Below are 15,517 nucleotides of genomic sequence, written 5' to 3' on the forward strand. Positions count from 1 at the left end.
TCAGGAGAAGGGGTGTTACTCAATTGGCAAAACGCTTGCCAGGTATGCATGGAACCCTGTATTTGATCTGTAGCACTACGTCAAAACTGAGTGTGGAGGTATGCCCTGCAATCCCAGCACTCAGGGGTTAGAGGCAGGAGAGCAGAGAGTTCAAGCTCATCCTGTGCTGCACAGTAGGTTGGAGCCCAGCCTAGGATTTGTGAAATTCTGTCTTTAAAAACATCTTATTTCAAAATAGTCAAAGCTTCTTGTGAATATCATTGTGTGAGAATACAGTATAGAGTAATTGGAAATAAGAATTTCACACAGATCTCAGAAGGAATTAGAAATTATATATAAAAAATATATATGGTAGAAGAATAATAGTCTCCATATTTTTTTATCGATTTAGCTGAAAATGATAAATCCATATATTTAAATATAATATATATAACATATGTATACATAATATACATGTGTGTATGTATATAGCATGTGCATATTCCAAATATAATTATGTACATGATATACAACCTGATCCACATATCAAGATATGCCAAGGCATGCAGTTACCTTCTTGTGAACTACTGAGCTATAACAACACATTGGAAACTTGCTATTTTACTCTTGAGTGGGGGGCGTAGAGAATAAAGAGAGGGAGACAATAGCTGCTAATACAGGAAATTTTAGAGCCAGTCAAGAGGCGGTCAGGACTTCCGCCTGCCCTGCCCTTGCGGCAGGACCACAGATGCCAAGTTGTGCAACACCTTCAGTAAACACTTGCTGAAGCGTACACAATGAAGCAGGGAGTTTCATTCTGTCTCCCTTAAGAGGCGGCTGGGGCAGAAGCAACCTTACAGGTGTGAGTGGAGGCAGGCACCGCTCTGGGACCGCAGCATGTTGCAATGGAGCCTTCTGATAGTCTCTTTCCTCCTTTCTCCAGTTCCAGGTAGGCGCTAGTCCTTCTCTGGGTTCTATTCAGCACGTCACAGGACTCCATGCTACCCATCTGCTCCTAGTCTTATGGTATATAATACATTGACTAGCTGTTTCTTCCCCTTTAACCAGTTTTACTAGGCATTTGGGCTGTAGTTTTAATCTGTAGTTTGGGAGCTGTGATAGACAAGAAGGAGAGCAATCAGAGGTTTGCTTGAAACATTTATATGTCAGCTCTGGTACCTTTAAAAGAGAAAAGGAAGCTCTCATGCATTTAAACCATGAATGTGATCCTTAAGTCAAAAATCGAAATCTATCAAAACTAATTGTGTCAATTTTTAGTTCAATAAAACAGCAAATTTGACCAAGGACTGGAGAAAGTATCTGCTCTTATACTTGGGGCCAGTTTAGCAATTTGTGTTACTGTGGATTGCACATTTTTATGCTTAGTGATAATAGATACAGTTAATTGGCAGGATGCCATGCTCATGTTCATAATTATAAAGCATTGCGACGTTATTGGTGAGGAGGAGTTTCAGTTCTGTGTATGTTGATGATACACTCCCCTTTTGTGGGTTATAGCAAACATCTAAGAATTTAGATGGAGTGAATACTACTTCCTAACATGTTAGAGCAAGTAGGTTGCTCCATTTTATAAATTCTCAGCTTAGTTTCGCACGACTGAGATCTGATGACACATTTCTCCAGTATGTCTATGTCTGTGTCTAGAGTCTGAATCCTCACCCTAGCTGGCAATTTTTCTTGGACCATAGAATGTTTGCTGGGACCCAGGAATGGATGAATTATGAACAAAAGTGAGAGCATTGAGCACAAAATGCCTCCCTAATCCTCTCTGCACCTTCCTACTAAAAAGGGCTTGTCCTTTGTTTTTCAGACTTGTAAAAATTACACTTAACACCCTTAAAATTTAGGATACTAGTATATCCTTAAATACATGAGCTCTTGGCTTCAAATTCCTGGTTTTGATTTGCAGGTATTAAAAAGTTTGTAGGAATTCTTTCCTCACATTTCCTGAAAACACTGTCTTCAGTACTGTTGGGGACATCACTCTCAGGAGAAACAGAGGAAATGCTTGGGAACCAGCTCTGTTCAGGGGGAGAAAGATCACATAGATCCAGTGACAGAGTCTCATGGTTAATGGTGGGACATATGCATGCTACTGTCATTTCAGTGAATTCAGTTAGAAATCAGCAGAAACCAAACTGTTTCTGCTCCCCCAACTCTACACCAGGATGTGGAAGCCGGAGATCTAAAGCCTAGAAGTGTGACATCATCTCAAGGATGTGCTAACAGAGGTTCTGCTTGCTCTCCAGTGAGGGGGCATTCATCTCGAATAGGATGCCACACCCTGCCTTTTTTTTTTTACCATCCGTGTTGCCCTTTCAAAGGCAACCCCCACCACTGTACCCTTGGTAGACTCCCCATAAGGATTGGTTTTCCAGCCAGAATGCATGGAACAAAAGATTTGTTTTCTTAACTCTTGATTTCTCCCTCTGCATCATTGGTACCCTAGGCATGCGCCCTCTGGCCATAACCTTTGCCTGGTTCCACTAGACATAAAAGAAGAATATATAAAATAGGGCATGATGCTCGTAATGAGCTTCACCATCCCCTGAGAAAAGTGACATGGGATTTCATCATAGGAAAAGTGAAAACAAATATTTAAAAAGACACAGAAGGTGTTTGGGGGGAAGAGGAAATAGATCAGTGCATTGACAAAAGACCAGTCTCCACTCTGTTTCAGGAGTATGCCTAGGGATGCAGTGGCTTTAAAAATATGTTCATTTCAACTAGAAGTTATTTTTACCCTTTATAAAATGACTGGGAAAAGTAAGCCATTATACACAACTTAACCTATAAAGCCAAATAATAGACTTCATTAGAATATGGGTTCCAGTTTCCTTCAATACTTATTTTTACTGAATAATGTTTAAAAGTAGAAGAGTCTGAGGGGACAGAGAGTCAATGTCATTGTATAAACTTGCACTAAAGATTTGATGCCTCCTTTGGAAAGACAACCCTGAAACAATTTCTAACAGATTTGGAGCAAAATGCAGATGCCAGTATTATGCATAAATGTTGCAAAATGGATCCAGATAGAACAGTATTCTAGACTGAGGTCAGCTACACCAGTCTCATTAATGAGCTTTGTTTTATTTTTTAAACTAATGAACAGTTAAAGAAAAATCTGAACCACAAACCACACACTCCCATACCTCTCTAACTCAAACCAAAATAACTGTCTTCTCTCTCTAGATCTCTAGATCCAGTTTTGCTAGTCAAAACTAATCCAACACATGAGTTCTGTGGGAGAGAGAAAGCAAGCAAGCATTAAAACAAATTAATAGAAACATATTGTGTTACACCTTGGATTTGTGTAATCCCTGGATGGCAGTTAACGCTGTTTGTGTCACTGGCTTCTAAATAATTAACTCGATTTTATTCACCTGGGAGGAGGTTGCCCCGTCTCCATCAAAGGAAAGGATGCATGAGACAAACAGTACCGTGTCTACTCCATCCCTTTTTATGCTGTGGAAATCCATACACCTCACATATCCTATTTCTAGGGCCTTCTAACTTTCAGGGGAATCGGAGCCTTTTAAGAGAAATCCTATCTGTTTTCTTCAGAGAACTGACTGTTGTGAGAGTTTGGAATGAACTGGAAACTTACTGATTTCATATAGCTAGGAGAAGTTGCTAAAGACTTTAAAGAGGAGTATTTGTGTTTGTTTTGGTTTCTATTTGGAAGTGCTTCCCCACCAAAGAGTGAGTTGGAAATAAATTTTGTAAGTAGTGTTTGTATGTTTTGACTCCAGAGTTAAGAACTATCTGGTGACTTTTGGTTTCATGAAATATTGGGCGTCAGACTAACCGGAAGTGCGGATTCAGCACGTACAGCACAGAAAACTGCTTGCTGCTGGATGGGGTGACCTAGTCTGCTGTTCACGTTCTCCTTAAAGAGAAGTGGGGCTGTCATTGTGTTCGTTCTTTATAGGAAGGATCAGGTGGGTGCTGTCGTCACTTTATGACTCAAAGGAAACTTCACCTCATTTCCTGTTAAAATCACACACATTGTGGTTGAACCCCACTGATATGGCTTTTTGTCATTAAAAAAAAAAAAAACTAAAAAAAAAAAAAAGTTTACGTATATGGGTCTTTAATCTGCATGCATATCTGCTTGCAGAAGCCAGAAGAAGGTGTTGGATCTTAGAGACAGTTGCATATCACCAGGTGGGTGTTGGGAATAGAACCTGGATCCTTCTGAAGAGTATTTTAAATACTGTGCTATTTCTCCATCCCTCCAAAATGGCATTTAAAAAATTCTTTCTACTTCTTAATTGTGAGTGTGTGAGTGCGTCTGAGTGTGCACATATGTGCAGAGTGCAGGTATCTGTGCAGACCAGAAGAAGGCGTCAGATGCCCCAGAGCTGGAGTTTCAGGCAGTTATGAGCCACCTAAGATGTGTGCCAGGAAGTGAATTTTGGGTCCTCTGGAAGAGCAGGAAGCACTCATAACCATCGAGCCATCTCCACAGCCCCACCCCTCCCCTGGTATGGCATTTAAAGAAAAGAATTGTTGAAGCTACGATGTCAGTGAGAGCTGGCTTCATAACTCAGTGTCTGTGTGGCTAATTGTGATGATTAGGCACCATAATGCACCAGGTAGCATACAGGCACCATATGGTGTGCTTGTTCTGTGTCAGTGAATTAAAGGAGGCATCGGGGAATTGCACCCATGCCATGAGCTCATTTCTGGCAAGAGCTGTTTCTTACCTCTTGGCATCTCACTGCTCTGTAGTAATCACAATTTTTTTTCCATTTTCTAAATGTACAGCCTTTAATGTTTTAAAATACCTCCCTCAATTGGTTGTTTTAAGTTTTTTCTTTTTAACTTTTATTTAATTAATTAATTTATTTATTTTTATTCATTTTACATACCAACCACAGATCCTCCTCTCATCCTTCCTCCCACTACCCCCACCCCCACCTCCCCCTGACCCTGACCTACCCCTCCTCCCCTCCTCCAACAGGATAAGTTCTCCCATACAGGGAACAGTTAAGCCTGGTACATTCAGTTGAGGCAGGACCAAGGCCCTCTCCACTTCATCGGGGGTGAGCAAGGTGTCTGACCATAGGTAATGGGATCCAGAAAGCCAGCTCATGCACCAGGGATAGATCCTGATCCCACTGCCAGGGGCCCCTCAAACACACCCAGCTACACAACTTTCTTCTGTATGCAGGGAGTCAAGTCCAGTCCCATGCAGGTTCCACAGCCATCAGTCTAAAGTTCATGACTTCCTTTGAGCTCAGTTCAGTTATCTCTGTAGATTTCCCCATCACGATCTTGATGCCCCTTGCTCATATAATCCTTCTTCCCTCTCTTCAACTGGACTCCTGGAGCTTGGTTGTGGATCTCTGCATCTGCTTCCACCATCCTTACTGGATGAAGGCTCTATGATGACAGTTAGGGTATTCACCAATCTGATTACCAGGGTAGGCCAGTTCAGGCACCCTCACCACTATTGTTAGTAGTCTTATCTGGGGTCATCCTTGTGAATTCCTGGGAATTTCTCTAGTAAGGGATGTTTCTCCCTTACTCCATTATGTCTCCCTCTATCAAGATATATCTTTCATTGCTCTCCCATTCCATCCCTCCCCCAGTTTGACCATCTCATTCCCTCATGTTCTCATCCCCCATCCATTACCCTCTATTGGTTGTTTTAAGTTTTCTAAACATCCTCAGTATATTTATGGGGATCTCCTCTGTTTCCCCTTTCCAAGGTGATCTGTACGTCCCTCTTAGGGTCCTCCTTGTTTCCTAGCTTCTCTGGAGCTGTGCGTTGTAGTCTGATTATCCTTTGCCTTACATTTAGTATCCACTTATGAGTGAGTACATACCATGTTTGTCCTTCTGAGTCTGGGATGATATTTTCTAGTTTCATCCATTTGTCTGCAAATTTCATGATATCATTGTTTTTTTACATCTGAGTAGTACTCCATTGTGTATAAGTACCACATTTTCTTTATCCATTCTTCAGTTGAGGGGCATCTAGGTTGTTTCCAGGTTCTGGCTATTATGAATAGTGCTGCTATGAACATAGTTGAGTCTTTGTGCTTTGGTAATCACAACATTTTAACAGGCAAGAATGACTGTCCCACATTTTAGAACATTAAAACAGTATTTTGTAACCAATACTTCTACTTTTCTTTACCAACATTAAAATGAATTGCATTTAATAAAAGTTTATATTAAATTATTAAATTCCATAGAAATAAGGAGTACAGTGATTACCCTATGACTGCAAGAAATGAGTAACTTGAGAATTTTGTGGCCTGGACTTAGGGATGCATGCAGACAAGGCCACTTTGGGATTTGGAAATAAAAAGATCTCGGATTTGAGGCTAGCCTAGCGGGACTCTGGCGAAATGAAGAACAAACAAACAAAAAGAAAAAAAGAAAGAAATAAAAAGAAAAAGAAAAACTGTACTATTACTACAGAAGTGTGACAATGACTTATTTGTCACAGCTGATGAGAATGTATTTTAATGACGATGGCCCTTTTGAAGACACTGTAGTGTTTTGTGTTTGTTTGTATAATATTATAGACTACTTGGACACATCTTAATCTGCTCCCACTTTTCAAGCGGTTAAAAATTTCCAAGTCTAAAATTAAGATATTGTGGTATCTGCACCTGGATTTAAGTGGGTTTCTTTATTTATATATTTTTAAATTTTTGTGTATACAGATATTTTGCCTGTATGTATGTCTGTAGTTCACTTGCATGCCTGGTGGCCAAAGAAGCCAGAAGAAGCATCAGATTCCCTTAACCGGAGTTACCCACATTTATACGCTGCTTTTCTCATGTGGGTGCTGAGAATAGAACCTGGGTCTTCTGCAAGAGCAGCCAGTGACCTTAACTGCTGAGCCATCTCTTCAGCCTTAGCTTTGCTTTTGAAACGTTTTCCGAGAGTAAACCCTAAGCCATGGAGAGGAAGGTTCTTTCCTTCATTATCTTAATTGCCATTTTGACTCTGAGTGCATCCTTAGAGCTTAATGAGTTTTTCTAACTTCCCAGGTTAAATTGTTCTTATGTGATCACATGAATTAAAACCATTCCAAAACTGACATCACTAGATTTTATTTTATTTTTTTTTGCTTTAATTCTCAGAAAAATAAAATAAAAAGGAATTAATATTATATTCTCTGGAAAGTCATTGGGCTAAGCTATCAAGTGCTTGTCACGCCCCCTTGGGTATGTCTGCTATTGGGTGGACCATGGCAGGAAAGGTTTATGACTTATTTGTCACAGCTGATGAAAATGTATTTAAGTGCTTGGTGTGAGAACTAGAATTACCCTCAGAGAAGCTCCAAATCATGGCACAGAGAAAAGAAAGCTTTTTCTAGATCCTGCTTCCAGCATCCTGCGTCTGTTCCCTTTAGCCAAATTTCCAGAAAAAGCTTGAGCATGAGCCTATGAGATGTGAATTGGTTGTTTGAGGTGACTTTCCACTTACCTCACAGTGGCAGTGTGAATCCGACCTCCAAGAAGCCCTGCCCTGATTGATGACTCTCTTCAGATTCTCTACTTCTCTGATTTCCATATTTTTCTATGCCCAAAATGAAGGCTGTCAGGATTGCTCATGCCAGCCCTTTCTATGGGCCTAGCATCAGAGCTTTTTACTGGGACTATTTAAATATTGCTGTTGAAAATTCCAAAGAACATGTATTTTGGCCAGAAATGGTGTGCATCTGATTCCATTTCATAGCAGTAAGGTCTTGGAGTATTTCTACTTCATTATCATGAGAGTGATCGGCTTTCAGAAGAACTGGATTCTGCTTAACTTTTACCTTGTCTCATTCCCCTGCTAAGGAGTCACTGCCAGGATCCAGCAGAGCAAAAAGAAAAGGGAAAATTAACAAGAAATACTGTCATCAGAGAGGCACACGGAAGTGCCTGAGAAATAATAAAAGACAGGGATTAAAGACTGGGGGATGGTTTTCCATGTTGTTCAGCTCCCCTTGTGTCAGGACATAAATCATTGAAGGACTCTGTGTGGCATCACCCATCGTGATGGTCACTGCTGAGCAGCTGATTCTGTCCCACAGTTTTATCTTCTCTTTCTTTTTTCTACCCCAGCAAGCACAGTAAAAGAACTCCCCAAGGCCAAGAAATATGAAGTGGTTTATCCCATAAGACTTCATCCATTGCGTAAAAGGGAGGCCAAAGAGCCAGAGCAAAAGGTTGGTACATCTGTGATTGTCTTCTTTCTTGTACATGCAGTCTATGTGTATGCCTGTGCACATGTGTATATGTGAGAGAACATGTGGGGGAGGTCATAGTCATTCTTACGTTGTTTGTCATGGTATCCACTTTGATTGTCGAAACTGAGTCTTTCAATGGACTGGAACATTCTCATTCATAACTAGGCTGGCCAGGGAGTCCTGGGGTCTACCTGTCTCCATGTCTTCTTGGCTGGGATTAGAAGCATGGACCATCATGCCAGGCTTTTTAAATAGGTGGGTTTGGGGCATAGAAATTAAGCCCTCATGCTTACACATCAAGTACTTTACCAACTGAGCCATCTCCCAGGGAACTCCTCTGGTTTTTCAGTGACTCCTGAATATAGTATAGATATTCCTTTGGAGACTAACAATATTAGTGTTTTTATTAGTTTGTTTTCCAAGCTTTTATTCTTTACTACAGCCCAAAGTTCTACTAGCTTCATTTTATACATCAAGGTTCTGAGAAGCGACATGCATGACCCCTGGTCACAGAGTGTAGATTTTGATATTTAATAATAATTTATGCTGTATGCTTCCAAATAATTATATAACTTACCTGATCTATTATTTACCTATCTACCATATATCCACACACATATAATTATTATCATAAATTAGAATCAGAAAATAAAACATTGCAAAAGGATATAAATTAGCATGTTATCTGAAATTTGAATCTTTCCTACGTAGATAACATTAAAATTTGTATAATTCTTACATTGTAATGAAATAACACGTCATTGGGCAACACTAGCTCATAGTTTTAATTAGTCACAAGGGGAGAGCAATTTGACATACAGACCATCCCCCAGCACAGCCAAGTGCAGACCATCTCAGACACCTGCACTCAGGCCCATGGTCCTAATCATCCTCTATGCGGACCTGCTGGGTAAAGCCACGAGGAACCCAAGAAGGGCTCCCACAGGACATACAGAACATCCCACAGCATTCTCCTTCTCCTTCTCCTTCTCCTTCTCCTTCTCCTTCTCCTTCTCCTTCTCCTTCTTCTTCTCCTTCTTCTCCTTCTTCTCCTTCTCCTCCTCCCCCTCTTCCTCCTCCTCCTTCTCCTTCTTCTTCTCCCTTTCTCTCATGTCTAGATTTCTTCTACTTATTCTCTTTGCCCTCCAGCCTCACTTATCCTTTCTCTGGCTAGCTATTGGCTATTCAGCTTTTTATCAGACCAATCAGGTGCCTTAGGCAGGCAAAGTGAAACAGCAACACTTTTCTCATAATTAAACAAATGCAGCAGAAACAAATGTAACACACCTTTCCACAGTTAAAGTAATATTCCACAGCATAAACAAATGTAACACATCTTTACACTGTTAAAGTAATTGTCACAACAAGTCTGTTTCTCAAAATAGCTTTACCAGGAAACTATCCCACTAACTCTGATGGAATCCACCTGTACCAGAGTCTTCTTCAAGAAATTTTTCTTTAAATAATTTCTTTCAGTATCAAAAACATCAGCTACATTTTTTTCTGAGTGTTTTGAGGAAAATTTAAATACAGGTAAAGTGACTTTATCACAGCTAAGAAGTGATTTCCTTACAAATCAAACTTTTATTTGAAAATTGCAATTTGGTATTGAAACCATAGATTAGTTACTGGCTATGGTAGATGGTCAATTAGTTCTAAAATTAGTTATGTGTATGTGCCATGTGTCTGTGTGTATGTATGTACATGTGCAGGTAGTTACCTGTAAAGGCCAAAAGAGGCCATCAGATCCCTTGGAGATGGAGTTACAGATGCTTGTGAGCCACACTTCTTGGGTGTTAGGAGCCCAACTAGAGTCCTTTGAAAGAGCAGCAAGTGCTCTAAAGGAACAGGCTATTTCTCCAGCCTCACAATAATAATTTTTAGAGTGATTTTGCAGAGGGATGTGTTTGATGTGGTGTGCTTGGTTTTACTGCAGATGCATTGCTTGTCTAGGTTACCTCTACACAGCCACACTCAACTTACATTTACCTGATACCTGGTGACCTAATGGAAAGGGTGAATGTGTGTTCACATTTAGCTTTGCTAATTCTCCTGTCGAAAGCTCTAGCTTTAAATATTCCTTTGCCTTCAAGTGCATATAATAATGGTGATGCGTATAATGTATGTAAGAGAGCAGATTTAACTATGCAAAGAGAAGTAGGCTGAAAATAAGTGCTCCATGTTCAAGGCTATGCTGCCTCTCTCTGCCTGTGGTGCCCATTGTGTCACATGCCTTATGACTCATTTTCATGAGTTTCCTGCTTTCTGTGAATGGGTTTATTTCATTTCTTCTTCGCAACATCGGCTATTTGATAGTCTGTTGGTGGTGTCTTTTTCTCTCCTCACCAATGTCTATTTCTGACTCTTATGGATTCTCTGCTACTTTAAATGTTTACACACACACACACACACACACACACACACACACACACACACACACACACACCTGTATTTCTGTCTCCCTTCCTCTCCCTCTTGATCACCTTATGTTTTCTGTGAAACTATTGTGGTATATTTATGTGCAGATGAACAGAATCATTTCCTGAAATCACACTTCATGGATTGTCTTACACAATTTGGTTCTTGAATCTAAAAATGCTCATTTTACAAATATGGGCAGTTTGCACCTATTGGATGTGTGTGTGTGTGTGTGTGTGTGTGTGTGTGTGTGTGTGTGTGTGTGTCTATGAGAGTAAATGCAGCCTTCCCTTTTAGTTTGATGCTCTCCACTTGGGTAGCTTAAATTTTTCATTCTATCTATCTATCTATCTATCTATCTATCTATCCATCTATCTATCTAGTGGATGCGTATATGTATGTAAGTGCAAATGTGTGTGGGGTCTTCATGGCATGATGCTTATGTGGAACTCAGAGTCGAAAGGCAGGAGCTGTTTCATGCTTTCAACCATATGGATTCTTGTGATAGAGCTCAGCTTGTCAGACAAGTACCTCCATTCACTAAGCCACCCACTAAGCTGGCCCTAGTTAAAGCTACTTTCTATATCTTTGGCATATCCCTACTCTCCCAGTCTCCCTCATTCCATCTCCTAACCTATGCTCTGGGATGTAAATATTTGAAGCGTTTATCTAGTTATTATTTATCAATAAAGAATCAGGAGTCAGATATCGGGGTAAGATCCTGGATGATCGGAGAAGCGGTGGCAAATCCACCAGTGACCTCCTATTTCTTCTAGTCCCCCATCCAAAAGGGCTGAGATCCTCTCTCTGCCCCACACTACTATTTCCTGTCTCCTATCTTGTCCCTAGTCCTCCAAAACCTCTATGGTTAATTTTGGTCAGCTAGTTAGCTAGCATTTTCAAGACCCTGGGGTCATTTCCCAGTACACATACACACATGCTCACGTACACACACACACACACACACACACACACACACACACAAACACACACACACACACACACACACACACACACACACACACACACCACAGAACTAATTTGTCTATTTAGTTGGTGAATTGATCTGTTGCACAGGGTAAAGGCCAGTGGTTTTCAACCTTTCTAATGCTGTGACCCTTTAATATAGTTCCTCGTGTTGTGGCGACCCTCAACCATAAAATTATTTTCATTACTACTTCCTAGTTGTAATTTTGCTACTGTTATGAATCATGATGTAAAAATCTGATATGCAGGATATCTGATATGTGACCCCCCTTCAAAGGGGTCACGACCTACAGGTTGAGAACTGCTGGTCTAGAAAGACAGCCGGTCTCACAGTCCGCTGCTAGAGAAAAGCAAGCATTACTTGCTGAGGATTAAGTTCATAGAAATTGCTGCTTTTTGGTTATAAGTAAATCTTGGTGTATTTCTGCAGGACGCCTTTGAAACTGAGCTAAAGTACAAAATGACAGTGGATGGGAAGGTGGCTGTGCTTTATCTGAAGAAGAACAAGTGAGTATGTGTCCAGCTGCTATCATCCTCCCCAACAACAGGCCAAGTGGGGAACGTGTGCCGGCAGAGACCGTTACCCGCTTTCAAGCTTCCAACATGTGACCCGCTGGTCTTCACTCCTAACGAGCCCAAGGAGTCAGTGCATGCTCTTTTCTCTTAAAGCAGTAGAAATGCATTAGGTAAAATAAGAGTTTTACATGTTTTATTTTGTAACTAAAATAAAACACAATCAATGGGGCACCAGAAGACAGATTTGATTATTTTACCAAGTGCTGGAGTGGTTCCAATACAATTTGCTTTAGGTCTTGCTGGTTTGTGTGCTTGGGAGAAGGCCTCATGCCGCTGGCGACTGTCTCTCGGAAAGGACCGGGGTAGGAGTAACGCCTTTGTGTCAAACTGATTACGAGCACTTTATTTCTGTCACATTTGACCTCGGTTGGTTCTGACCTCGGTTCTGCTTTTTCTCAAGTTTCCCCTGGCAATAGCAATCAAGTCCCATGTGAAGAGGGGCTTGTTCGACAGACTTCTGGAATGTCCCTACCCCACCCCCCTCTGCCCCTGCCCCCCACCCCCACCCCCGACCTCTTGGCCTGGCCAATGTGAGCGATGCTTTCCTGTGTAGACTTGTCTGGCACATAGGAGAAGCTGAGGAGTTGAAACTTGTCTGCACAGCTGGGGAAGTCTTATTCATTTGCTGGACTTTCACAGTTGACATGTGTAACCACGCTCTTCCTTTTTTTTTTTTCTTTCTCCAGAGAACTTCTGGCGCCAGGCTACTCGGAAACATACTATAACTCCAGTGGAAACGAGGTCACCACAAGTCCACAAACCATGGTAAAACACCCTCCCAGGTCCCTTGGTAATTAAGTGTGCCCTGCAGGCCTACATACAGTGTCCTTGCCAGGCAAATAGGACTGTAACTGCCTTTACAGGCTTGGTGCTGTTTTTGTTTTTTTCTCCAACAGCAGTAATTACTTAATTGATCTTCTCAGATTATTATATTTCCCTAAGAATGATAAAGGATGACCCCAGTAACCTTTTCCAATTCTCTTGGGAGGCAGGCAGTAAGAGTGTATATTTTCATTACAGTTGTTTTCTGCAAGGGACTCTGTAATGCGATAATGAATAATAGATAAGCATGCTTGCTGTTTTTAGCCATTTGCTATCACACCTCCAAATTACATGCTCAGTTATACTCAAGACTACTTCTTCAACATCAACTGTAGGACTCCATATCGCCATAAGTAATTTCACTCTTGATCTGTCTCCTGAGCTCCCATATGGAGCTTGACACATGGAACCCATAACTGTGTGGCAGCATCCTCCTCAGGTCTTCTGTCGATGTTGTGAGCCTTCAAACCTTCTAGAATCATGTAGCCCAATGCCACATCCCTTCCAAGATAGAGGGGTCTGGCGTGGAATGGCCACATGGAGAAATAACTCTGACACTTTGTTCCATAGAACCATGGCATGTTGTGCAGGTTCGTTTTAATCTAGTTTGACTCTTTGGACAAACACCCTGAATAACCCATAGGTTTAAAAAGGGGAAATTGGGGTGGGGGGTCACTCCAAATTGGAAAAAGTACAAAGAGCAATACGTTTTTGAAGAAGGAAAGTAAAAGTCAGATTTTTGGAGACTCAGATTTTAAATTAAGATAACAATCCATTTTTTTCTAAATAGTCTTCTACTGCTTTGTACTGTTTCAGCATCACCAATGCATTATAATAATGTATAGAATATACTATATAGTGTATAATGTTATATATTACACTTTATTTACAGTACTATATATAATATACAGACTGCATAATATAAACATTTGGGGAGTCATTAACTATCACAAAGGATTTAACACATAAAATGCTTATATTTAATTTTTTAAAAAGTCTCTAACTTAATGACTGTGCAGCAGAAAGTTGTTCCCATTCCAGGATTTAAAGTTCTAATTGATCATGAAGTCTAAGACTTCTGAAGACTTTCCTTTACAGAATACTTTTCATTTCCCTTAGGATAGCTGTTACTATCAAGGACACATCATAAATGAGAAAGTATCGGAAGCCAGCATCAGCACATGTCAAGGTCTACGGTAAGACTTCAGGAGTATTTCCACCTCCCACTGATATAGAGCTCATTTTGATAAGTCTGAAGACCGTCAAGTATAACTAGTTATATAATATAGTTAAGTGTGATTCATAAAGGCTACAAAATTTTAAAATTTTGCATCAAAACACTATTTCTTTTTAAAGCATGAAAATTATACAACTGAACTGCCTTCCATTTTGTTTTTATTCTTCTGCTAATGTAAAAGTGAAGATTTTGAGATTTGATTTTATAGTCAGACTTTTTGAGAGTGTAGGGTCACTTCTTTCTCTCCTCATTTTTATTTCTCTCTAATTTTTATTCTTAAGAACATCTGTATCTTTCAGCCTGTTAGTGACTCCCCATGTGTCTGTCTACCCTATGATATCTCATCAGTACCAAGAACTGACCAATTTCCTTTTCTGCACTTTGAGTTGGATACCATAAAGAATCAAGTCTCAATGTGTTCTAAACCAAGCAAATCAATTGTCTCACAAATCATTATTTTTCCTGTGTTGTTGACCTCATGGATGAAATAATCAAATAATAACTTAGCTAGTCAGGCATCATGAAGTCTTTGAAGATTCCATTCCTCATCCCTCCAGTTCCCATTTCCTTATCAAGCTCCTAAGATTATGTCTACTTGTTTCTTGTTTGTCCACTGTATCTGTCTCTACTGAAACATTCTATATTAACTACCATGTACTTCAACTAAACCATTTAAAACAACACCCACTCTTGCTCTCTCCCAGTTCTAGACACTGCATACTCATGCATTTCTACTTCATACTAATTAGATATAGTATCATATATATCTTTGCTAAATTACATATACATTTTTATTATTTCTCCACATTTTCCTCATTTTTGAATATAAGGTTCATGAAGGAAGAGACTGTGGACCTCTTTTATCCCTTGCATTTAGTACAGTACTTAATAGTCTCATTAAATATGATGCAGAACAATTTTAAACCATTGGAACTAAAAATGAATTAAGAAATAAAAATACAACAGCAATTACTCATTATTCGCACAATAGCTTATAAGCCTTAAAAATTAATCTAGTTAGCAGTCAGCCACTAAGGGGAAGAATCGAGTGGGGTGGTCAATGACTCAGCTCAGACTCCAGTACCACAGTTTGTGACGGAGTTGGAAATCTGCCCTGACCACATGCTTCACCTGCTTTCTCTTTCCACCACTACCATCCTCCTCATAGCTAGTCTCTTTTTCTCTTTTTTAGACTTAAAAATGAGGCTGCTTAATTAAATAATGTTTCTCTGGATTCTTAGTTAATCAGAGACAGGCCTAGAATTATAATCACTTAC

General features: G+C 40.1%; 1 protein-coding gene across 5 annotated transcripts in view; it reads left to right on the forward strand.

Moving 5' to 3' along the window:
• The first annotated feature begins 730 nt into the window (after window positions 1-730).
• Window positions 731-15,517, forward strand: part of LOC114702671 (disintegrin and metalloproteinase domain-containing protein 28) — a 98,145-nt gene continuing 83,358 nt past the window's right edge. For 2 of the 5 annotated variants that reach the window (XM_037208426.1, XM_028883168.2), the window contains exons 1-5: window positions 731-928; window positions 8,076-8,179; window positions 12,036-12,112; window positions 12,868-12,946; window positions 14,123-14,199. In XM_037208426.1, coding sequence (XP_037064321.1) covers window positions 877-928; window positions 8,076-8,179; window positions 12,036-12,112; window positions 12,868-12,946; window positions 14,123-14,199 — 389 coding nt within the window. In that variant the 5' untranslated portion in view covers window positions 731-876. The remainder of the gene's footprint in view (window positions 929-8,075; window positions 8,180-12,035; window positions 12,113-12,867; window positions 12,947-14,122; window positions 14,200-15,517) is intronic. The other 3 variants (XM_037208429.1, XM_037208428.1, XM_037208427.1) reach the window with 2 other exon arrangements.

Source organism: Peromyscus leucopus, chromosome 9 (assembly GCF_004664715.2).
Source record: "Peromyscus leucopus breed LL Stock chromosome 9, UCI_PerLeu_2.1, whole genome shotgun sequence".
Lineage (NCBI taxonomy): Eukaryota > Metazoa > Chordata > Mammalia > Rodentia > Cricetidae > Peromyscus > Peromyscus leucopus.